General features: G+C 44.4%; 1 protein-coding gene across 7 annotated transcripts in view; it reads left to right on the forward strand.

Annotated features, from left to right (window-relative positions):
* The first annotated feature begins 2,908 nt into the window (after positions 1-2,908).
* PRDM10 (PR/SET domain 10) overlaps positions 2,909-25,067 on the forward strand; it is a 44,267-nt gene continuing 22,108 nt past the window's right edge. Inside the window, exons 1-10 of one of the 7 annotated variants that reach the window (XM_062014089.1) lie at positions 2,909-3,062; positions 12,134-12,323; positions 14,078-14,242; positions 15,803-15,862; positions 18,487-18,606; positions 19,609-19,816; positions 20,161-20,402; positions 21,245-21,448; positions 23,509-23,581; positions 24,212-24,329. In XM_062014089.1, coding sequence (XP_061870073.1) covers positions 12,231-12,323; positions 14,078-14,242; positions 15,803-15,862; positions 18,487-18,606; positions 19,609-19,816; positions 20,161-20,402; positions 21,245-21,448; positions 23,509-23,581; positions 24,212-24,329 — 1,283 coding nt within the window. In that variant the 5' untranslated portion in view covers positions 2,909-3,062; positions 12,134-12,230. Of the gene's footprint in view, positions 3,146-9,965; positions 9,991-10,279; positions 10,645-12,133; positions 12,324-14,077; positions 14,243-15,802; positions 15,863-18,486; positions 18,607-19,608; positions 19,817-20,160; positions 20,403-21,244; positions 21,449-23,508; positions 23,582-24,211; positions 24,330-25,067 lie in introns of those variants that run through there. The other 6 variants (XM_062014088.1, XM_062014093.1, XM_062014091.1 and 3 more) reach the window with 6 other exon arrangements.

The following is a 25,067-nucleotide window of genomic DNA, read 5'->3' on the forward strand; positions in this document are numbered from 1 at the left end:
AGCTGAAGTTTTTCCATCTTGTAGATTGGTGTTTTAAATCACAGCCAGCTGCTGACTTGCCCAAGGGAAGTTAGATGGGTACCACAAGGCACAGCCCAGCTCTGTGGATGGTTTAATTTGGAAATCTAGGCACAATACCTACTTATCATGCACAGATGTAGTCGGAGAGGTCAACAGGGCCAGCAAGGCAATGTCTGCTTCTATAACTCAAATGAGTTCAGAGTACCTGAGCATTTTTCTTTGTCATGTTTTAATCTATATGTTTCTTAAAATGAGATAATGGTATGAATAAAAAAATCAAATAACCCCAACAAAGCCAGAAGCTAAGAGGTGTAGACAGGAAAAGGACAGAAAAGCTTTCTAGGAGGTCTGAAAGACAGAGGTTGGTGAGCAGCTTTAGGGCACTCTGGTCCAGAAGGTTTGTTTTTAAGGGGAAGGCAGTGGTTTTACATAGTGAAGGGAATGGATGAAGACATTCAAGTGAAAGAGCTGGGTCAAAACGATATTTGCAAGTAAATGAAATGGGGTGGGACTGCAGGATGCTTTGCCACCAGGAGCCCGAAACAGCCCTTCCTGGGAGGACATCAGTACAAGCTGGGGAAGACAGGGCTGCAGCCTGGAAAAATGAGCAGAGACAGAACAGGCAAGACAGGACAGATGCAACAGAGACAGTGCTGAAAGAGCAGTATAGAAATGAGGTGCTGCAGAGATGAGGAGACAGATCTGATCCCCCAAGATGTACGGGAGAGAAAGAGGGATTCAATGAAGGGTTACAGCACTGCTCCAGATAATACGGGCAAAGAGGGAGATCTCTGTAGCTCATTTGAACGCTGATGATTAGAAATAAATTAACCTATTGGGAAGGTTTCTCTCTCTCTCTCAACAGCATGAGGCTGTTGCAAAAACAAAGCCAGTGCTGGAGCATCAGAAACAACACATCAAATGTGGGGAATACAATAGGCATTACATCAGATTCCAGATAACTGCAGATGATGAATCAGAGCAGCATCCTGCCTCTGCATCTGGCAGCTTGTTGAATCCACCATACACTTGCACTGAATCGGTCTTTCCAAGCACAGAGGTGAAAAAAACCCCTCAAACCTGTGGAGTAACTTTCAGAACATGACCCAGGATAGGCCAGCCCTGAGGTCCTGGGCTGTTTTGTGTCCAGTTGTGTATGTCTGTTGGCATAAATGTGTGTTTGTCAGAGACAGTAAGTCTTCAAAATGTCAGGAAGACTCTTGAGAATCCCAAATAAAAATATAACACTGAAAACACTTCTGAAGTTATTTGGAAAACCCACAAAAGTAATATATATATAGTTTGGTCTTATGTATTTCCTTATGCTATTTGCTATCCTAACATTCTAGCATGGCATAATGAAACTGAAACTGGTTTTTATAAGATAGAGGAATAAATTGTCTGTATAACTCATAATTCAAATTAAGAGAACTGCCCAGAGGAGTAGGGAAGTATTGTCGAGGGGAAAAAAACCCCAAACCAACCAACTTCTAATTGTTAACAAATTCTACTCACTTCTGTTTAAAAGTCTTTCTCATCTGTCATTTTAAAGTCAAGTTTCTAAGCACTAATTAGAAAAATTGCATCTCTTCCATTTCTTCATTGCACCAGGAAGGGATAGGTCAGTGCACCAGGGGCTAATTTCAACATACACCTGCACCTCTTCATTTGAAAGACTTAATCAGGCTTTAAAAATACATACCTAGTGCACAAGTATGCTTAATTACACCAAGGTCTGACCCTCTTGTTGCTCTCGTAGGGCAGAGAATGAGCAGAATCAGCTTTTGTAAAAGCAAAATGGAACCCTTAATTTCTTTAACCAAAGTTTAGCCTTATTCTCTGAAGGGATTTTGGGTCAATGGGCCACAATGGCCCACTGCAGGATGTGTAGCTGCTTCAGTGGAATGGTGTTTATTATGTATGTGCAACAGAGTTCATGAAGCCATTTGGAATAAATGTAAATGCTATTAAACACAGACATTGTCTTCTTTAAGAAATACCCACTGAACTACCAGATCAAACAGCTTTTCTGAGCCCTATGCAGATGTCAGATAAGGTGTAAGAAAAGCAGCACTTTTCCATGCCATTGTAATACAAACACCTCTTTACAATGAGCAGCAGCAAAAGTATGGCAATAACCCCACTGGAAATTCATGATCATTATTATCCTTCTCTGAACTGACACTCAGCACTCAGAGGTATATACCACGAAATAAACCAACAAAAAAAGAAATGCCACCATCCTGGTCTCTTCAGGCAGCAGAAGCTTGTTTGGGGGTATTTCCTCACAGGCTGATGCTCGACAGGTATTAACAGCCCTTGATTTAGCTTTTAGTTTATAGGTATATAAGTAAAATTGCAGTAAACCCCCCTTAATTGCTGTTGAACAGTATTTTTTACACCATTGCAAGCAATTTGCCTCCGAGGGGGCTGCGGAGCATCGTGGCTGGTACCCAGGTGAATGCAACCACAGATTTGATGCTTACCTCCTTATCCATCAAGGAGAGGGAGCCGGACCCGACCTCCTGCACTGTGTGATAGCGAGGGGCCCGCTCGTGTCCCCCTCCATCACTGCTCCCCTCCATCACTGCCCCTCACGCCCCGGCCGCCCTCCCGCCCTCCCCGCAGGGGGCGCTGCTCGCGTTCCCCCACACCGCCTCCCCCGGGGGGGCGGAGCGCCGCGATAAGAGAGGCGCTCTGATTGGTGCCAAGGCCCCGACAGCACGGAGTGGGTATGAGAGCAGAGCCCTGATTGGTTGCGCGCATCCATGAGGGGAGTAAAGGCCCTAGCAAGGGTCTTCCCCCCTCCCCTCCTTTCCTTTCCCCTCCCCTCCCCGTGGATCGGGGTCCCCCCCCCTCGTTCCTCGGCCCCCTGACCTGGCCGCCTCCGAGTGTTTTCTTGAGGACTTTTGTGCCCCATCGTCGCGGGCGGAGGCGTTTCAGCCAATCAGCGTGCAGCGCCGCTGCCGGTTGCCAGGCAGATTATGGTAATGAGGCCTGGGCGGCCGCCCCCCCTCCCGCTCTGCAGCTACCATTGTGAGGTGAGGACAGGTGGGGGGGTTTGGGGCCGCAGCGGGGCCGGCGGCAGCGGCCGGGACGCGGCACCCGCACGGGACCCCCTCAGGTAACGCGATGGGATGGTCCGGGAGGGAAGCCCGATCCGGAGGCGCCGCGGGGACCCGCCGGGGGTTTTGGACTTGTTGTTTTAGTCGCACCCAAGATGGCGCCCGGAGCTGGCGGCTCCTTAGCGCTGGGGACGGGATAAACCGTTCGCTCCCGCAAGTGGGGGGGGGGGGGGGCAGCAGGGCCCAGTCATTCCCCTCCTCCCCCCGCGGGAAAGGTACAGTCCGCTTCCCCCCCTCCCCGCCCCAGCCGGGATCCCCCACCCGCCCCGGACAGAGGGAGAAGGGGCTGCCCCCACCCTCGTTTCCCCCCCCTCCCTGGATGGTACAGTCCGGACCCCGGCACCTCAGTGGCGGGGGGGTGTCGGAGCCATCTTGTACCCCCTCCGCCTCAAGCACTGTGGGCGCCGCGGCCCTCCCTCCGTCTTTTACTCTGGGCCGCTCGATTCCTTCGCCCCGTGGTTAGGCCAGCTCCCTTACCCTCGGCATCAGGGCTATCCCCTCCCCTCTGCCCGGTTATGCGCGGCCTCTCGCCACCGGGTTCCATCCTCGTTCCCCCTCCCTCCCCCCCAAGGCCGGAGTGGTTGGGGCTGAGTGACCGTTGGGCGCCCTCACGGGGGCCGGTGGCGCCTCACGCCTTCGAAGGGCGGGGCGGGGCGGGGGGGGCGCTGGGGGGGTGTCTCACCCTCAGGAGCGGTGGCGAGAAGCGGGCGGGGGGGCGGGAAGGAGTCTGCGCTTTCTGATTGGCCTCGTGCCTCGCGCCCCTGCCTCCCATTGGCCTCCTTAGGGGAGGGGGGCGTCGCATCCCCTGCCCGGATTGGCTGCAGTTGATGGCGGGCGTGAGGCGCAGAGGGTATATAAGGGGGAATAGGGTAGGGGAGACCCTCAGTTCACCTCAGGAGGAGGATAGTGAGGTGGAAGTGTTGTCTTGGTCCATGGGGTGTCAGTGTTGGCCCAAGCAGGGAAAAGCTCCATTCTGGGTGTCCCAGGGGGTTTGTGGGAGAGCAGAGAGCTCTTTCCCCATCATCTTGAGGTGTCAGGATAGGGCTTGTGTGGATCTGAGGGCAGAGCATGACCAGGCCTGATGGGTCTGGGCCTTTGGCCACCTCCCATGGGCGTGAGGTGGTTCCTCCATCCACCATGGCCTGGTGGAAATGGACATAAGCTGCAACACCAAAAGCTCTGCTAGAACACGAGGAGAAACTTTTCTACTCTTAGGGTGAGGGAGCCCTGGCCCAGGCTGCCCAGAGAGGGTGTGGAGGCTCATTCCCAGGAGGTTTCCAAACCCACCTGGACACGTTCCTGTGCCCCCTGATCAAGGGGAGCCTGCTTTAGCAGAGAGTGAGATCTGTAGAGATCCCTTTCCAACCTCTGTCATTCTATGAAAGGCCAAGGCCCACACGTGAGCAGAGGCAACTTTGCCACTGAGGTATTGGCCATTGCTCTGCTAATGGTTGTCTTCATGCTGATGGCTGTCTCTGCCACATAGGCCCATTCTTGTGGTTTGAAGTATGGTTATAACATACAGCTATTTTATCTTGCACACCTCCTGCTACCTAAGTTTTACTGTTGAGTTACTCCTGTGCTGCAGTTGTATTAAAAATTTGGTAATTGGTTAAGTAGGAATGGAAAACTGAGGTTCTGTCTTTCAGAACTACTCACCTTAAAGGGTCAGCTCACCTTTTGTAGGGTTAGTTTCCCTGTTAGAGATATTTCAAGCTATGCAGTCATCTCTTGCTTCTCAACTGCTCATTGCTGTTCCTCAGAATGGGCCTCACAGGGTTCTGTAGATCAGAGTAAAAAACCTGGTTTAGATCTATGGAGCTTCGTAGTCCTCAGACTGGAGCAGTCAGTGTTTGTGATGCACTTTTTGGTGTATTGTGTGTGCTAATGTATTGCAGATATTCTTGTGGTTCTTGTAGGCTTTTAAAGAGTGAGCAAGCACGAAGCTGGGTGTCTGCAAGATGCATATCAGTGCTTCTCTTTCAGAGTTTCAATGAGCTTAGAGGCTGTACAAAACTAGCTTGCTTCTGTTGTATTGTGGGGGTTTTTTCCCTTTCTATTGGTTAAGTTAGAAGGTAAAACACTAATGAATCACCAACTGATTTTACAAGCAAGTTCTCTGTGTCTTTGGTGGAAACACAGTAATTGTCAGCACCAAGCCTTCTAATGCCTTAATGTCTGGAGGGGGAAATGTAAGAGGATATATTTCTCTAGTCAGTCCTTAAATGCAGAACTTATCTCAGGGTTGGTGATGCTTTTTGGCTCTTTGCTATATGCATTCCTCTCTCGTTAGGCACTTAAAATGAAGACAGCTTTATTACCTTGCTTGTAGGATGAGATACTGATGTAATTGTTACTATCTGATGGAGTAATTGACGATTTGTTTTGGGAGAGAAATGAGTATACCATGTCTTTTGCTCTTTTCTGGCACTCTTACTATTAACCTGCAAAGAGAAACTCTGGATGAGCTCTCTTATGGTAATTTGCTCTGCAGCAGGCAGCTACTTCAAATGTGTTTCTGACCACCTGCAGCTGCCGCCAGCTGTGCAAACTGAATTTTAATTGACTTCTAAGTGTAGCTAATTATGGGGGCTGTTTAAGTATTGTGAATTTTGTTTTGACTTAAACATGAGGTCGACTCTTTTTGTCACTTTTATTTCATGCCAGGAAAAGATGCAGAAACAGAAGTTGCAGTTGTAGCCCTTAACTGGTGTTATATGTTAAGCCTGTTCTAATATATAGCTAGTTTAATCTGTTCTCTGTGGCCTGTAATGCTTCAGACAAGCTACTATTCCTTAGGAGACAAGTTTATTTCCTGTTTTCCATGGCAGAAACAAATTTTCAGCTGCTTACATGATACTTTGAGAGAACAATTGCAAAAACGGGTCACGCTTTCACCTTCAGTGCTCAGGAAAGGACTGTGACACACATTAGACCTGGTAGTTGTTGGACTGGCCTTGAAGATCTAAGGGATCCCTTCCAGCTCATTGTTGCTTTGGTGATGGACGTGCCATAAGGCTCGAGAAGGATCAATTCATTGTAGACAATTTGAGTTGGTGTTTGGCTGAGCTTTTCTATTTATTACACAACTAAATAAATTGAAGCCATTTTTCCTTTTCTGGAAGTAAATAAGCTTTGCTGCCCCAGCAGCAGTTTCCATTTCTAACTCATCACTAAAACATAAATATTGTGGTTATATATTACCTGATTATTAACATTTAGCCAAAATGCACCAGAGCCAGGGTTCCTTGAAACAATATGTGCTTTTGATGGATGGGAATGCAGAGGAGGAGGCGGCAGTCATGACTCAGTCCTCAATGAGGTTAGAAACCTTCTCACTGCAATGAAAGCATGTTCTTGCCAAGGGATCTCAGGAAATGCACCAGCTCTGCCTTCTAGGCAAGCTGGGATAATTAACTTAAGTGTGGGATATAGCTTTTTGCAGACACATGTGATGTTCCTTTGGAGCATAATAAATCATGTTCATATTAAAAGCTGGAGGAAGACCCGTAGTCGTAAAACCCCCTTTAGTAACAATCTTGCTGTCCTTGCAGATGGTTGGCAGTGAAAAAGAGTGGTCAGTGAGATCAGTACTTAAAGGATTAAGCTAATAACCCCTGCTATTATTGCTGCAGGGAACCCCAATCTATATGCAAGCCTCTTTTACACCGGGGAGTAAATCCCATGAGCTGTTTTATGCACCATTATTGTAAAGTGGATTCTCATTTGAGATACTGCAGTGGCTTTATGGCTCCTTGAGCAGGGAGGTGAACTTTGCCCTTTGCCCAGCTTTAATATTCCCTTGTTTTTCTCATCCCAGGGAAGAGACAAAAATGAACATTGAGCAGCCACTGGTTTGGGTGCTTTCTCAGCAAAATGGCCTTAATTAGACTCAGAGAGGTTGCTGCAGATCATGTCCCCGGAATTTTTATCTGTGCACCTTCTTGTGTAGCCCCAGCATTGAAAGAAATTGTTCATTCCTGAATAGCCAGTATGCCAAGAAAATTGAGTTACTGTTGGTTCTCTCTTTGGTGGTTCTTATGTCCCAATTTGAGAGCTGAGCTTTCCTTTAAAGCACCGTGTGAGTTCACAATATTCAGCTTGTGTCCCAAACTCTTACCAAGTTAACTCTTATTGCAGGTTTTCTCTTCAAGCTGGGTGTTTTGTCTTAAAGCTTAAAGTTCAGTTCCATTCTCTAGGTATCAGGGGCCATGAGTGTGTCTCTGAGGTGACATGGCATGGATGCTGTGATGGCTGAGGGTGGAATGTCTTCTGCAGAGGGCAGCAAGGCTATAATGAGGATGTTGGACAGGGAATGAGGCACTTTGCCCCCCAGCAGTGCTTTCTCCTCTGGAGCTGAATGCACTGGCTGTGGAAAGCTGCTGATTTAATAATACAGCTTCAGAGAAAAGAACATACTGCAGGAAGAGCAGAGAAGGGCAGTCAGAGCAGTCTCCAAGGAGTTTTCAACTGAGATTTCAGTAAAGTTGAAGAAATGTTCAGATAATGACAAAAAGGCGCTTTCCCAACATGAGGAGAAGCTTCACCATTAATGAGATTGATTTGGGAGGTGATTGGATGTAAAAGGCAAGAACTAAAGAGAAAGGCCAGAGGTCTGTGACACCAGCAGGTCCCCAAAGGGTGTTGAGAAAAGGAAGGTAAATGTGAGTGGGAAGTACGTGAAGGTATTAATGAAGGGAAATACTGAAACAAACCTGTGTTGTCTTGAAGATGTGGTGGATTTACTTGCCCATACCTGATGAGGCAGACATCTGAGCATTATGGATGCACAGACACATAGGAGAAGACTCATCTTGTTCTGTGTGTCTGCTGACTGTGCTCCAGGTCTAAATCAGATGCTTTCTAGGTGTGGTTAGCACCAGGCTGGTCCTGCACGGATAAGCCTGGCTGAGAGATAAGCACAGCCACACATTGGTGATGCTTCCAAAGCCTGAGCATGCTTCTACCTGTGGAAAATGTGAGCACATCATAGGGAGCTCAAGGGCAGCACCCATGGGTGCTGTCTCCAACTAACACAAGTCAGGATGAGCTCAGCTTCTACTGGAGTAGATATTTTATGTGTGCCAGGATGTGCACCAGCATTTGTCCAAGGAAATATCAGTGTTGAATTTAGCTTTACCTTTCTTCTAAAGCAGTGGGAGTTTTGTAGGTTCTTGATCCACATTTCTTCTATCTCGAGTCACTTTATACATGACACACTGCATCCTGCCACTGACGTACTGGAGTGATACTGGGTTATATTTATACTTATTGCCATTTCAGCTTGTGTCATCACCCAGCATGGACTGGGTAAGGCGTGCCTGCTATTTTGGGGAGGAAAATGCTGTCTTCACAGTTACAGTGAATGGTTTAGCATCTCACATGGTAGCATTGCTTCTCAGCCGCGTGCGTGATGCTGTCGGGTTGTACGCAAGTGGTGAGAGAATGGCAGTTGGTGTGTTGGGTGGGTAGGTCTCATAACATCCCCCTTGGACACCACAAACCTTTCCATAGTGGTGCTTGTCTGAACATGTTCTATATGTGTGAGATATGAGGAGAAAAATCAACAATTGCAAAGGATAATCTGTGGGCAAACAGCACAGAGAGCAAGCAGAGACAAGCAGAGAGTGTTCCTTTGCATGCCAGCTCTTTGGCAACACTCGTGTCCAAAGTTTCACATTTATTTCTGCTAAAAAAAAACCCCAGACCCACAAAGCTTCCAGTTAGATCCTTTGAGAAAATAGGTATTATCTGTATCTGCCAAACTGGTACTGCTAACAGGCTTAGTGCAGAAGCCCTATACCTTAATGTACTTGTCACACACGGTTCTTAGGCAGCTCAGTTGGAAAAATACTGCATCTGTGTGCTGAGCTGGGTATCTACTGCCTCCTTGTGCAGTGAGACGTCTCTGCTGAGAGAAGACCCCAGGGAAATCGTTAAAAAGCTGAGGTGCTTTGGCTGTCAGTGTCACAGCTGTAACAGGTACTGAGAAGGGGATTTAGAGAAGATAAGATGATCATGCAGGAGTCATAAAGGGAGAGCATCCTATGAAGGACTAGGGAGTAGAGTTACTTTGGCCTCTGCTGTCATCAGTCATGGAAAACTTACTCAGCTGTTTGTCTTTCCTGGCATTTTTATTATCAGTGACTGTGGGCCAGTTGTTGCTTTCCAGCTCCTTAATTGCACATCTTGTTTCAGTCTTGGCTTTCAGACCAGTTGACTTTGAATTCTTGTTCCTGCCTTGTGCCCTCCTTATTGCCTGGGATGTAGCCTGTCCACTCCTGCACCAACTTCTCAGCACATCCACATTTCCATGGAAATGTGCTTTTCAGTGTGTTTTGCTGATGGCAGGAATGAGGAGAATTTAGGGAGATCCAGCCTTTGGTAGCAATGCATTCCAGAGGGGTGGATCCCAGGATGCCTTTTGAAGTGCAGAAGTTGAAAGCATCAGCAGATCCTGCAGCTCCTGCTAGTGTCTGATTGTGTAGCAATAACAATTGGCTGGGCAGTGGATTTGTTTAGCTTCTGTGAAGAACAGCAATAACACTACATTGTGTAGAAACCACACCACAAATTTGGCTCAGCTTTGCTTTTTTTCCCTGAGATTTGACATTAGTGCTGACTTTTAGGACTTGGAACAAGTGTCTTCTGCTTTCTTTTCCAACTTTGTTGCACGATTTCTTTTGCAGATATGAATGTTAATGCCCAATTTTGTCTGTTAAAGACCTTTCTGAACCCTTCAGTCTCCTTTCCACTCAAGTAGGAAGTTATTTGTGCCAAAACGAGTCTGCAGGAGTGAGTCAGCATCTCCCTTTCAGACCTTCAATATCTGCTTGTGGGGAAGGTCAGCCAAATATTCTGCTACTTGTTGCACCATGTGGAATTAGCCAGAACCATGCCTTTCCCTTAATTCAATCACTGGTTCATGTAATTGCATTACTAACAGGATAATTGTATTTTAAAAAACCCAAACCACCCAAACTTGAAACCTCTAGCTTTTGTTTTTATTTTTCTGAGCAATTAGCTAATTGATTAAACTATTGGCTATTGTTAGTGGAATTACCTGAATGGATGAATAATGGCAGTCAAGAAAAAGAGCTGGTTTGGGATAAGCCAGCCAAAGAATTTCAACAGGATAGGCATTTCACTTGATGTAGAAGTTGTTGTTGCTGGCAGAAATGCTGTCAGGTCTCACACCAGCAGTTCTAGACCTGATGAAATGATTTCAGTGAAAGTGGGAGGATCAGGTAGGAGAAAAATCCCTGAATTAATCCTTAATAACAGAGGAAGTAGCGTTGAGGTAGCTGGATGAAAGTTGCCATGGAGGGATGGATGATATTTATAGATCAGGGCTTGTATGTGCTGGAATATATATCAAAAGAGTATTTCTTTGTAAATGGCCCTGGCTTTCACCATATGGAGAGCAAGGCTGGTGCATCCTTTGCTGCACTTCATTTTCCACACCCATGAGATCCTCAAGCTCGAGTGTTGCACCCAGGTACATGCATTTCATTTCTCCTTTTCTCCTTTTTTGTTTTTCCCTGGGTGATTTGTATCAAATCATATAAATGCAGCTCAGATTTCAGCTCCATATCCCAGAACCTAGGGATGGGAGGATCTAACAGGAAATCAGAGCAGCTCTCGCACCACTCCTCAGCCTCGGCTCGTGCGTAGGACTGTGTGGCACACACGGCTGCTGCGTCGCTTGGCATGAGACAGCAAATGTTAGGCTCTGTAGTCACCAAGAGTGGCATGACTTACTGTCTAGCAATGCCCAGAAATATCTTTCTCACAGTTTTTCTTCCTTCTATATGATTTCTTTTCCCCCTCACCATGCAGTTCAATGACGTTAGCCTCAGACTCCTCTGTACTATTGATTTATATCTTCTGGCCAGGACCAGTGGTACAGTCAGTGCTGGGGTCTGCAAAGCTGATTTGTTGCTGGCAAAATTAGCAGAAAGTGCCTGATGCCTTTTTTTCTCCCCCCCCCCCTATCTTTTTTTAGCTTGTCAATGACAAGCCAACTGCTAGCATTTATGGGAATAAATTATGATTAAAATAATTTGCATGTAAAATGCAAATGAATGAAAGTGTCAGCAAGGAGCCTTCTGCTTTCTTCCTAGTACACAGACAGGGTACTGGCATTGGATCAGCCCAGCCAGGCACTTGATATAAAATAAGGTTAATTGGACTAGGTGAAAAATGAAGTGGGCTCAGCCTCATGCTAATTCCTGGGCCTATGATTTAATGCGACGTTAGAGACGAAGGATTGGGAAGGTGCTGAACCACTGACTAAACCAATCACCAGAGCTGTAAATTTCACTTCTGAGATTCCCAATGGCAGATTGAGAGGCCCCAATAAAATTGCCAGAGGTGAATAAAACCTGGCTTAGAAGCAATTTGTCAGGATCTTCAGGCTCATGTGAATTAAGAGTTGAAGTTTCATTGTTCTTTTTTTCTACGAGTTGTCTATTGCAACGCTGCCTGAATACCAACTGGGACTGCAGTTTGGTACAAGGCAAAAGCTGCCCAGTGCCTGTAAGTGTAACACCAGTTGGTTCTCAAACAAAACTTGTTTCAGACAAACCAGGAAGCTGGTGGTACACCTCTGAATGTATCGTTTTCCTGTTGGAAGTTTAAGGTCAATTTTCTGCATTGTTTATTGATTTCTGAGCCTATAGGTCCCAGAAGGACAATGTGAAGACTTATTTTGTGGACTGCCTGTGGCCAAGAAAAGATGTGCAGTAGGAATTTGGTGTAATCCTTCAGTGCAGTTGTAGCAATGATTGACTTGTTTGCTCCTCTAGTAGGATGTGGAAAGTATTATACAGCAGAACTTGAGCCCAGCAAGTGAGAATGCACATATTCATAAAGCCAAAACCTGCTTCACTCTGGCAGTGTGTTTCTATAGTGCAATAATACCTCATCCTTCTGTTCCTTGTGTCACACTTGTTTTAATATCTCCATCTGTTTTGGTTTTTTTATAGCCATGTTACTGAAGATCACCTTGTCTTCTGGAAGTAGAACCACAGTGAACAGATGAATCTCTTCAGCCAGACATTCCTCCAGTAGATCTCTCTCCTCATGGAGCACCACGGCAGGGAGGAGATGGATACAAAAGAGGAAAGTCCTCAGGTGTGGGCTGACTCTGCTGAGCAGGAACAGAATGCTGCTCAGGTGACTAGTGCATTCCAGAGCTCTGGGTTTCTGCTCAGAAGGAATTTGGCTTGGTGCAGGGGCTTAGCAAGCAGACATTCCTATTACAACCCTTACTTAGAATCTGGAAACCCAGCTTTCATTTGAGAAGTGCAAACACATATGTGGTGGATTAAAGCTTCAGAAAGAAGCTTTGCACTACAAACCACAGCAGTGAATACACAGGCATCTGAAATGAGCTGAAGAAGTTTCAGTGTGCAAATATACATACAGCCACGTGGGAAAGTGAAAGGGTATTCACATTAATGAATATTAACAAAATCTGTGGTCTGGGGCAGCTCGTTTTCGTGGCATCAGTCGAATCACTTCGAACTGTGGGTGGACCTTGGGGAAAGAAATGTGAATAATTTTTTCCAGTCAGACATCTGGGTAGTGGAGAAGGGAGAAATGTTAATTGTTAGTGACTAATAGAGTCAGATTCTGATGTCTGCAGCTAGTCCCTCTGTCTCTGAGACAATGCAGCTGAGAATTTGTAGAAGACTGTAAATGGATTTATTCTTTTGAATACATTATGAAGAGGGTGCTGCACATCATTTGGCCCACAAGCTGAGAAACTCTGACTCTCCTGGTAATTTCCAGCTTTGAAATCTCTAAAGAAAGGCAGTTTTCAGTGGCCTGTGTTCTGTTATCTATACAATGTGGGATAACCACACTGCTGTTTGCTCATGGCAGTTAGAAGACTTAATTAGTATTTGCAGAGCGCTGTCTGAATGTGAAACACTGCATGCCTCCTTGCTCTAGTGTTTGCATGAGGATTTCTTGCACAGAATCAGCACTTGGCATCCGTGAGGGAGTACCAGGTGTCTTCTGAAGCATCAGCTAAAAGGTGAAGCAAAGTAAATATGTAACTGTGGCATCATTTTATGTGAAAACATCTTATGTGGATATGAATATGGATGCTAAAACAAGCTTTCCTGTCTTTTCCTGTGCTGAAAATGTTTTTCAGCATGTCAAAAGGTAAACATATTCCTCTTGCCACTGGGATGAAGTAGTCTAGCTTGTTTAGGGTAGGCTGTCAATCATTATGATCATCACATTTTGTCAAAATCAACTTGTTTGGCTTTAAACTGCTGCCCTCAACGTGACTTATTCCAGTAGTCCTTGGAATCATTGCCTGATGCTTTCAGTTAAATGTTTCTCTTTTTGAATAGTTGAATTTTCTCCTGGTAACTGCATGTGTACTACAGAGAAACAATCTAACATAGGCTATTGCTGCCTCATGATGGGTGCAATGCTGTTACTTGAAGCACTATCCAAGTTAATAGGTTCTGTTAGCCATTCATCAAACAGAAAAAATTACCTCCAGCTACAGAACTGTCTGAATGAAGCAATTACCATAAATCCAGGAAGGGATATGAGAATAAAGGGAAACAATATACCAATAAATCCCACAGATACACCAGTTCAAATCTGAGCTTCCTTTCTCTTCTGAACTTTCAAAGCATCATACAAGAACTAGGTATGGGCTGGTGCCCTTTATACTAGTTAAGTCTAGAATTGAAAATGCAGAGTAAACCCAGAAACTGACAATTTAGGTCCAGATTCTGATGTTGCCAGCATAATTCAAGGAGATCTTACACGTGTATCACACAGTGAAGTGGTTTGTGTCTTTTAGGTCACCAGGCCACGAGGTACTCCGCTTCTTGCAACCTGTGTGTCTGCTCTTGTTTCCTATAGGTCTATGTTTTCAGTACAGGATCTGTTTTGTGTTCCAGGTGCACTTTGTCCCTGAGGGGGGGACGGTGGCACAGATTGTGTACAGCGACGAGCAGGACCGGCCCTCGCAGCAGGTGGTCTACACGGCGGATGGCACCTCCTACACATCTGTGGACACCTCAGAGCACACGCTCGTTTACATCCATCCCGTGGAAGCTACACAGGCATGTGTGGTTCTGGGTTCTTGGCACCTAGAATGTCTTGTTTGAGATGAAAGCCAGTTGCTAGCCAAGTGATATGACTGGAGAATAGCAAGCAGTGGCTCTTAACAGTTGTTGTCTGCCCATTGCTGAGCAGGAGCTTCATGCTGTTCATTTGTCTGATGTGCAGATGTAATAATCAAAGGATGTCGAGGCCGTGAATTGTGAACTGCTGGTTATGTCACTGAAGGTGGATGAGGTTATCATTAAATCAAGGGTGTTTTCCAAAAGATGGGTAGTCTCTTCAGAAATTCTGCCTCTATGTATTCAGTTAAAAAGCTGGGAGCCATCTGTATGTCTCCAGGAAGAATCCTTGTTTTACACAGCACAGTCCTCATAATTGATAGTTACAATAACAGCCATGTCTGCTCACAGAGGATCTCGGTGTATTCAATGTGATCTTTTGTAGTCTCTCTTAGACAAGTTGTTGGTTTTCTGGACCTCAGTTCTTTCTCTTCATCATAATTCTATCAAATAATAGCTTTTATTCTCTGACAGCATGTGTTTATATGGACTTAGGATAACATGCATCTGTACTACTGTGTGAATAGATAAAAGAGGAACAGGCATGCTTTGTCAAGGATGTTTTATGATGTCTTTGCTGACAGGACAGATTAACAGTTCTGCAAAGTGCACATACTTGACACTCACAGCAATGCTGCTGTAGCCTTGTGTGTGTCTCATACAGAGATAGAAAGCAGTTCTTATCTGTTCCATAAAACCATTCCTACATGGTGGGATGTTCTGAGAGGATGAGGTATTTTCAGGGACTATCTCCCAGGAAGTTACTTGACCAAGTAACTCCAAAACTTTCATTTTATCAAAAGAGAGATGAAATTGTCACTGAGATGAAATTGTCCAAGCACTGATGGAGATTTGTATTGTGCCATGCTTTGTTTTCATGGAGGTAGAGTGCTACGAGCTCAGATATTTCAAGTTTAGGCCTCAGTCATGAAAGTCTTGTTTTTCCTAAAGTGAAGCCCTCCCATCAGGGCTGTCCTTGCAGGTTACTGTAAGAATATTGGAGCTATGAAATTAAAAACCCAACATCCTGGCTGTATCAAGTTTACATGTAGGTTAAGCCTGATGTCTGCATGCTTTGTTTTGAGGAGCTCTCTTGTGAATTTGAAGAAAGATAAGCCAATAGTCATCTTTTGTCCTGCCCTCAAGCATTACTTAGCTTGCATCCAGTCCTTGAATTTCATTGTATAGAATGTATTAAATCACCAATTGATAAAGATATTTCTGTATTTAAAAAAGGGGAAAAGAATCCTGTGAAGCACTTTAGTGATATAGATGAGAAGTGCCACATAACAGTTGGAGCACTACCTAATTTTTGTTCAGTCCCTATGCACGTAGGTCCACATGGGTGAGTTGAATTACTCTGCTGTGGTAATAGGTACATTAGAAGTTATCAAGATGAAATGTGGATCTCTTCTGGGTGACAGGGTCATTTTTTTTTTCTGTGAGTTGGGAGTAAACAACCCCAAGGCCAGTTTGATAAACCTTTTTCACTTTGTCTAGACTCTGTTTACAGATCCGTCCCAAGTGGCTTACGTCCAACAGGATGCCACCACCCAACAGGTAAGACATTCTTTATCTTGGGCCTGAAACTGTAAGGGAACTGTTACTGAGGGTAAAGGGACGTTGTTGTGGGGCTAGAGCATAATAAGCTATCTCTGCATCTGTCAAACAGGTATCTTCAGTCAGGTGCTGTCCTCTCAGGGAACAAGAACAAAAAGCTTACAAGAATGAGCCACTGTTACCTTGGCTGGCTTCTATGTGAATGACAGTAAAAGTGAAAAGAGTTGGAGTTTATTACTTTTAATTCATCTTCAATACAAACACTATTTTACTGCCCCACATCTCATGAAAAGTCTTTCAAATAAGCCAGCAGGCTGACGTGGCTGACTTGCTTATAATGTGTCATTCTGACCCAAATGCTTCCAGGTCCAGAAAAGGTTCTCAAGGAACAGAAGCTTTGCATCAAATTCTAGATTTGCTACAAAGTTCACATGAACTTAATTTTACTGGGAAAGTGAGGGAGCCCTGGCCCAGGCTGCCCAGGGAGGGTGTGGAGGCTCCTTCTCTAGAGGTTTCCAAACCCACCTGGACACATTCCTGTGTGACCTAATCTAGGTGGACCTGCTTTGTTAGGGGTGGTGTGGGAGGGTTTTATTGTTAACTTTCACTGGTATCTTTGGAGACTCTGCTGTGATAATCAGTTATAGCTACTTTCAGATCTAGGTCTCTAGTTCAAATTCTCTGCTTGTTGTAGAGTTATAAAATCATTCCTGCTGTGAGTCTTTAATGGCATAAGTAAATGGAGATGTTAGGTTTGGATCATTACTAATACCATCACTAAAATGAGTATTTATTGACAGTACTGGGGCAGAGTGAAGGGTTCAATGTGCTCTGAAATTTTCTTCTTGCCAAAAGACCTTCTAAACTGTTGAAGCCCAGGTAGGAAATGGTATGAGTGACACAGTAAAGGTGTTACTTGTTTTCTTCCAGTTCTCTGAAGATGTTTGCAGTGTCATTCTGAATTTTTTGCCACATCAGTTTCCTTGCATTAAGCAGCCAAAAAGTCCTGTTTGCTTGTCATTTTTACCAATAAATTAGCAATAGAGCTGATGTACATGTGCAGTGCAAATGACACTGACAGCATAGGTGGTGTGCTCTTTACTATCCCACAGTGTGTCTCAAGGGCATGAGCACTTGGAGTGTCCTCAGCCTGTCCTCCCTTCCAACACAGTCTGTGACAGCAATCCCAGCAGAGATGTTCATCTGCTTGTGGATGCTTCATCCCTCCTTGTGGCAGCTCCTGCCTTTGCAGGTGTTTTTTACATCAGCATTTCCAAGTGACAACAAATGTTAAACTAATAATCAAAGCTCCTCTTGTCTTTCAAAGGCAAATGTCCTTTGAGAAAGGAATTGAAAAGTTATGTAAAAACAATGCCTGTATTCCTTGCAGTGTCTGACATGGAAATGAGAGTATAAGGGTATGTGATTAGTAGTGTGAAATGCTAATATGAGGTACAAACATACACGGGGTTGTGTGAACCTCTCATGGCTGGCAGACCTGGAGGGATGCCATGGAATAATGATGCCTTTGCTGTTGCCACTTGGCATCAAAAATATCAATAGCAGGCAGCTTGGTTCAGCTGTCAGCTTGGCAGTTTCCTACTCAGTTGTACCATTCCCTGAAGTCTCTTTGCTGTAGCTTTTAAGCTATTTTGTAACTTTCTCTTAATATCTCTTTAAACAAAGCCACTAGACTTGGAAGTTTTAAGACTATCTGCTTATGTTACGGATTTTCTTGTCTGCTGTTTTGCTGTTGGCACAATTTGCTGCTCTCAGATTTATCTGATATTTATTAAGCACTCTGCAGAGGGGCAGAGGCTTTAATTTTAGCATAAAAGCTGCTTAATAGTCAGAGGCACAAACTAGGAGCCACATGATGGCATCTGTAGAGAAGGATGAAAAGTCATGCGAGATAATGGTGCAAGTTCCTGTATAGATAAAGCAGGACACACAAGACAGGAAAGGTGATTCCTAGGATCTTAATTCTTTGTTTTATCACTGAGTGGGTGGGAGCAGGATGGCAACAGGCATGAATTTTCTTGTTATTGCACAGAGAAATGAGTATGAAAAGCATCAAAAATGGACAGTGCAACCAAAGAACGTGAAATCCCCAAATAATTTGGAATGCTCTCATTTGAGTGCTGGGATTTTCAACGAGGTCATTACACCATGTTGCTTCTATCTTGGTTTGCTGGAGAGGAAGAAAGGCAAAAAGAGGAGATGCTGCTTTTTCCTTCTTTACCTTTTCCCTTACAGAAAACCAATAAATCTGGAGGTAGAAGAGGAAAAGACCCCAAATTACTGGGTTTACCAACAGCTAAAGAGTTTTAGTGCAGTTTGAACCCAGGCTGGATGGGACCTCAATTTAAAGCCAAAAGTGGGAGACAGGAAATGTAGAAGTTCCAAAACCTCAGCTGAGTTTTGAAGCCTTTCCCTGTGTCCCTGGATCTGCAGGTTTTATCCACCATCCCTCATAAGGAAAAGGATAATAAAAGAAATGATTGCATTGCCGCAGTTTTTGACCCAGTGTTAGGGCTCCAGGGAGCTTTGCATGCAGGGCACTGCCCGTTCTAAGTGACTGATGGAAATGCTGCAGTGCTAAAATGAGTGCCTATAATTTTTAGGTAACTGTGCTCTTGCCTGCTGCTGCTCAGAGCATGAATCCCACCAACCTGTCCGTGCTCGGCAACGTTGCCGAATCCCCCCAGCAAATGGCTCTGGAGCAGGGTCCACAAGCAGATAGAGTAAGTTGCCAGGCACCCTTTCCTTTTAAATGTTACAAGTAACACTGATTTCATTGCTCCATTGTCTCAGGTGGTGAAAACATTGTCTGAGTGATTTGGGAGGAGATGGGAGAGAGAGAGAGAGAGAGCTGTAGTGCAGATTTGTACTGTCTTTCATAGTCTCACCATGGAACGTGTGGGGTTTATTTTTTTAGGAGAGATCATGTATTTAATATACAGAAAAACCTGTTCTACAGATTGTTCTGTCTTGAGCAGCCCCCTGAAAAAATAACCAGCCTTGAAAAGCAAAGTTAACAGAAGGTATAATGCAGACTGTCACATAGGACCAGCATCCACAGGATCTCTTTGCCAGGCTTTCAAGACAACTTTACAGCGTGTGATATTTCTTGTTCTCTACTTGGGAAACCTCATGGGTGACAGAATACTCTGTGCAGTGCATATCAATTATTTTTTTGTCTCTCTTTTTTCTTTTGTAAGGATAAACTTTAGTGAAAGAATACAATGCAACTGTCCTCCATGGTTTGTATCTAGTCCCCGTGTTATCTCATCCCTATTGATCTCTCTGTGTGTGTGCTCTGGGGATTGTGTGTTTGATTGTGTGATAGGAGAGAAAAGATCACATGCTGAAGTGCAGGATTCTCTCATTTGTACAGAAGTTAAAATATATCCTTAGGCTCTGGATAATCTCCTCAGAGCCTGGACTTTTATTTCACACCTTCTGTGAGGTTCCAGAACTTCTCTGATACCATTTTCTTCTGGGGAGAAGCGAGTCCTTGACAGAGCAGAGCTAGGTAGTGACACAGAGCTGTCCTGAGTGAGGCTGTCAGCAGCAGCGATGCAAAACATCCCTCAGCAATCATTTGTCATGTCACTTCACTTTTCCCTTGTCCTTCTTTCCATTACCAAAGGAAGCTGAAAGGGTAGAACCTTCATTGCTTGTCTTTGTAAGAATGTTTTTCCTTCATGAATCAGTTTTTAATTGTTTGTGAATTCTCTCCTCAGGCATCATTACCGGTGCATAACCAGGTGTTACCTCCTATGGAGGCAGTGGATGGTTCTGACCCTTTAGCACCTCTGCAGAATCAAATGGGAAGCATGGAAACAAAAGAGGAAGATGATGAGGATGAAGATGAGGATGAGGATGGGGAAGACACTGATATGGATGAATGGGATCCAGATCCACCTCGACCCTTTGATCCCAGTGATTTATGTAAGGATGTAGTGTGTTAACTCCTCTTTTTTCTTTCTCTTCCCTCTTAGTAAATGGAGCCAACAACCATTCAGATTTTGTCAGTAATAAGTAAACCCCTTTATATCCAGAGTTGTAGGCTCACACTAAGCTGCCTTACTGAAAGGATAAGCTTCTGCCTTAGGTGGAGTCTGAGCTGCTTTGTTCTTCATTTTGCAGGAGGGCTGCCCTCTCATCTTTTAAAATGTAGACAGACTATTGGAATAAATAGCCCAAGATGTTTAGAGAGAGATAAGGCTGTCTCTTCTGAGCTGCTGCGTGAGTGTCTGCCTGACAGCCTTGTCCTCTCTGACTTTGTGTTGCAGGGTGTGAAGAGTGTAACAATGCCCATCCCTCTGTGTGTCCAAAACACGGCCCTCTGCATCCCATCCCAAACAGGCCTGTGCTGACCAGGGCCAGAGCCAGCCTCCCCTTGGTGCTCTACATAGACAGGTTTTTGGGAGGTGTGTTCTCCAAAAGACGTATCCCAAAACGCACCCAGTTTGGACCCGTGGAAGGACCCCTGGTTAGACAAACTGAACTCAAAGACTGCTACATCCATTTGAAGGTAAGGATGTGTGCTTTGACTTGAAATCTGCTCTGCCATTCAGGGAGATACAATGACTGTGGTGGATATTCTGGTGTTACGATGTACAGGATGCATTAAGTGGAATGCTGTGAATCAGTCTCACATGGGCTGAAGCAGCATCTGGGCATAAAAATAGCAGCCCCATCTGAGAATGTTTTGCAGCCATTGTTTTGTGTCATGCTGTAACTTTGGTTAAAAAGTGTTTTTCTTCCCCTTTCTCTCCTCCTCCCCACAAGATGTAGGGAAAAGGTTTCTCTCCTTGTCCTCATGCCAAGGCATAATGAATTTGGCTGCCATCCATTTATTTAGTGGTTTCACTATAAGAATTGGTCCTTTATTTGCTGGAGATTAGGTCCACAGTCTTAGGAAATGTCCACAGACTTGGGAGCACTGGTTCCTGATGGTCAGTGTCTGAAAGGGAAGTTGCAACCACAGGCAGGTTCAGCTGAAGAGACATTTGAAGCAATGTCATGAGATAGGAAATGAAAGGAGAAGAGGGTCTGCCAGTCAGAAACATTTTACAGCTGAAGCCTGCTGAAGCCACAGCTTCCTGTGCCTCACAGCTACACACCAAGTACTGTGCATGACCCTTTCAATGAATGCTTCTTGCCCTTGAAAGCCATGGAAAGGTCCACCGTGTCCCCCTAGTGAAATCTCTACCTGTTTTTAAGTAGGCAAAGAGAAAATCAGCTCTGCTTTCATTGTTGTCTTGATGTAAAATTTGCATGGGCACAGTAGTTTATCTCCTTTTCTAGCAATTCAAATTCTTATGAACCCACTGCCAGGCAGTTACAGTCACATGTAATTGGCTTTTGCTACAGGTTTCTCTTGATAAGGGTGACAGAAAAGACAGAGATTTGCAAGAGGACCTGTGGTTTGAACTTTCTAGCGAGGCTCTCTGTAACTGGATGATGTTTGTACGTCCAGCTCAAAACCATTTGGAGCAGAACCTGGTGGCTTATCAGTACGGTCACCATATTTATTACACAACCATTAAAAACGTGGAGCCCAAGCAGGAACTCAAGGTATGGCATTACTTGTGTTTCCTTGTTGGTTTTTGTTTCTATTCCTGATGAAATCAAGTCATACAATTGCTGCTTAAGTGCATCTTCAAGTGCCAGAAATGATTGCTGTAAGTAGTTGAGTGTGGGGGGTTTTTTTCCCCTCTAATAAAGCATGTGATGGCCTGAATCAAATGTCACTGGGGTCAATAAGCAGTTAGACACCAATTTGCTTTGAAATGAGCTTTGGCTCAGGTGTAAAATGAAGAAGCTTAAAATCATAGAATGGGAGGGGTTGGAAGGGACCTTTAGAGATCATCTAGTCCAACCCCCCTGCAGAAGCAGGTTCACCTAGATCAGGTGAAGAGTAAAAGAGTATGTAAATGATTAGTCTATCACTGTCATGCATTACTTATCCTTTTTAGTTCTAGGATGCCCTTTCCACTTAGTCCTGTGTGCCCTTGGCTTGTTTTCTGATGCCTTAAGTGTGAATATGGTCTCTCACTTGACCTGAGTTGCCTAGAACTATTGAAACTTTGCATGGGGAAAATGCTAAAGGATGTTGTGACTTCCCTGGGAGTTACTTTTTGTTGCCTCTAAAAAATGTATTGGTTACTCTGAGCTGAAAGCAGAGTGGCTGGCTGAGATGCCTTTAGTTTTCAACACCTTTGGTGGAACTGGGGGCAAGCAAAAATATCCTTTGATGTCAGGAAGTTGTTTGTTGTTCTTCAAACCCTGCCTTGCATAAAAGCTTGAGTTAACCACAAGAAAGGTTTTAAACACCCTTAGCTAAACCAGGGCAAAAGCCTGCATCTACTCTTGGTACTGATTTTTAAGAGCAGGATTCTTTCTGGTTCCTCTGAAATCAGTCCTTAATTTATTTAAGCTGAATCACTGGAAACCTTGTTAATCCATTTTAAATGTATCCAAACATCATTTTCTCGACACTTTTTAAATCAATTTGAAATCAGAGTTTAATTAAAACTGTACAGACTTGTCTGCAGAAGCACCATTTTTCTTGCTTTATGTGTTAACGGTGTCTTTTGGGGTAAAATTGCTTTGATAATTTAATACCTAGGCTCTGTAATGTTGTTTCCTTCCCAAGTAGATGTAGGGCATTCATATAAATTTTGTCCTAAGATCGAACTAGAAGGATCAGTCAGTTCAAGTTGAACTTCTGTATTGCATGACAGGTGAGTAATCTAGAAGCTCCAGGCTTTCTTTGTCCAGCTAGTGAGATTCCTGCCAAGTAGCACCTACCTGCTAGTGAGTCTTTGAAGGAGTTGGAAGTGCCTCCCTCCACTGCTGTGAAAACGCCTGCAGCCCACTACAAGTTTAAACTTGCCCAGATTTTTCATGCTGAAAAAAATCTCTTTATGCCTTCTTAAAGAGATCTCTTCTAACATTGAGCCTTTTTAATCAAACATTAAGGTAAAATGAGAATTGATGCAAGAATTCTCCACTAATCTAATTTTAGGCTCTAATAAACTTTGTCTTTCTGCCTCCTGTGGCTCTCTCTGCTGAAGGCTCCCTAAATCCCCTGTATAGTGAAAGTGGGTACATCATGCTTCAGCCTGGCAGATCTTTGTTTTGGGAAGCCAGGACCATATTACTCCAATCATTCAGAAGTTGAGAAACATTTGAAATGAGTCTCTGTGGATAGAGCTGCCTGTTTTCTGTGTCAAGAGAGCAGGAAAGAAACAGGAAACCCCCTTAGTTAAGTACCTTTCCATTCCTCTTGGTACAACAAATAAGAGTACTCTGCTGCCATCCATCCTTTACAATCATACACTCAGGTCTAAAGAGATCAATCTTATTTCCTTTAGAGCTACTGGTAGCCATGTGTGAGATTAACATTCACAAGAGGAGGCTATACCTGCAAATTAAATGGCTGTGCTTTCTGAGCAAAGCTTTTTTTCCTGTTCCTCAATGGGGACATTGATCTCAACAGGCTTTATTATTGAAGATGAAAGAAGCAATAAGAGTCAGTGGCTGAGGCACTTAAAACCTATTCCCAAATGAATTCCCTTTTAGTTCTGGTTCCACCAAAAAGTGTTGTGTTGTGTTTTGTATTCTTGCTGCAGGTGTGGTATGCTGCCTCTTACGCAGAGTTTGTGAACCAGAAGATCCATGACATATCTGAAGAGGAAAGGAAGGGTAATTTGGGCTTTCCTGCTCTCAGTTTTTCTAGTGTGTTGGTGGCTGAGTGTTGTGCTGCTGAGTTTCAAGTCTTCACCTGTATAGTGCTCCCAAATTCCTGCTAGGTTAAGAAAAGTTAAACCAGATCTAGACTGTGTTATTGGGATGTTTCTACTAACTCCTTTCATGCCTTCATTACCATAACTTAAGCTTTGGCCTCAGTTTCTGGGAAGCATTGGGTTGCTGCTGGAAAGAGGTATGTTTCTCTACTTGATGCCTAACGTTGACTCTGTGTCAAACTGATGTGCCACTGCTGTAGATTAAGAGACTTCTCTTGTGTCAGAGACACAATCCTGTAGCTGCTCATCCCTAGAAGGGTAAACTTCAAAACCTCCCTGATTTTTTAAGCAGTGTTTATAGCCCATGTGAATTGTCCCCAGCCACCTTTCTGTGAGGAGCTGTAGTCGTGCCACAGTGCAGAAGGGATAAAAGCAAAGCTCAGTGGATGGGTGCTGGGTATCCTGCAGTCTGTGTAACCTTCAGGGAGAAAATATGGCCCACAATGGCAGAAAGGCTGGGGGAGTTGGGGGAAAATGAGTTTAACTATTTGTGACAAATGCTGCTCTTGACATTTCCAACTGAACGTAGTTCTCAGAGAGCAGGAGAAGAACTGGCCGTGTTACGAGTGCAACCGTCGCTTCATGAGCTCAGAGCAGCTCCAGCAGCACCTCAACTCCCACGATGAGAAGCTGGACTTCTTCAGCAGGTACTGAAAGCTTTAGCTTTCTCTGTGTGTCACTATGGTGCTTCCCTAAACTTGCAGAAGGGAAGGTCTTTGCCCTACAAATCTTACTGGTCAACTTGGCTATCCACGAGAGAATGGCTTAGCACGGGGAGGTAAGAATATGACACCAGGAAGTTCATGGTGGAAGAAGTAGATTGAGGGAAATAAAATACCCTATTGAGACTGGTACAATGGCTTTGGTTTGCTTCTGGTTTTTCACCAGTTACTTATTTCAGTCCTTCAGTACCAGTTCATATAGAAAGCTGATGCTTCTCAGGTATATGCAAACACAGAGCTTGACAAATAAGTCTCGTAGTGCTTTGACTCCTCATTGGGCTAGCAGGATAGTTTATCCTGACCCATTAAATCCATCAGAAAGCAGAAGACATTGGTGCCTTCTTTTTCCTGCAACTTAGCAAGGGACTGTGTTTTGGGGCTGGGATTTTTTTGACACAGAAAGTTGGCACCTTCAGTCTACTACCTGACATCAATAGCTAAGTGCCTTTTTAGGGAGAGGTGTTAGGCTTCAGGTTCCAAACTGGTTTCCTTAAGCACTTGTTCTATCTAGCTTAAAATGTTTTCCAGCACAGTGTACACTGGAAGTAGGAGAGTTGCCATGGCAGAGGCTTTGCTAGAAGCCAGCAGTCCTCTTGGTCTTGCAATTACTGAACTAAATTGTCATGTGTTCAGCACTTTGGTTTCTCATAAAGCACAAAACAG

This window comes from Colius striatus, chromosome 23 (assembly GCF_028858725.1).
Source record: "Colius striatus isolate bColStr4 chromosome 23, bColStr4.1.hap1, whole genome shotgun sequence".
Lineage (NCBI taxonomy): Eukaryota > Metazoa > Chordata > Aves > Coliiformes > Coliidae > Colius > Colius striatus.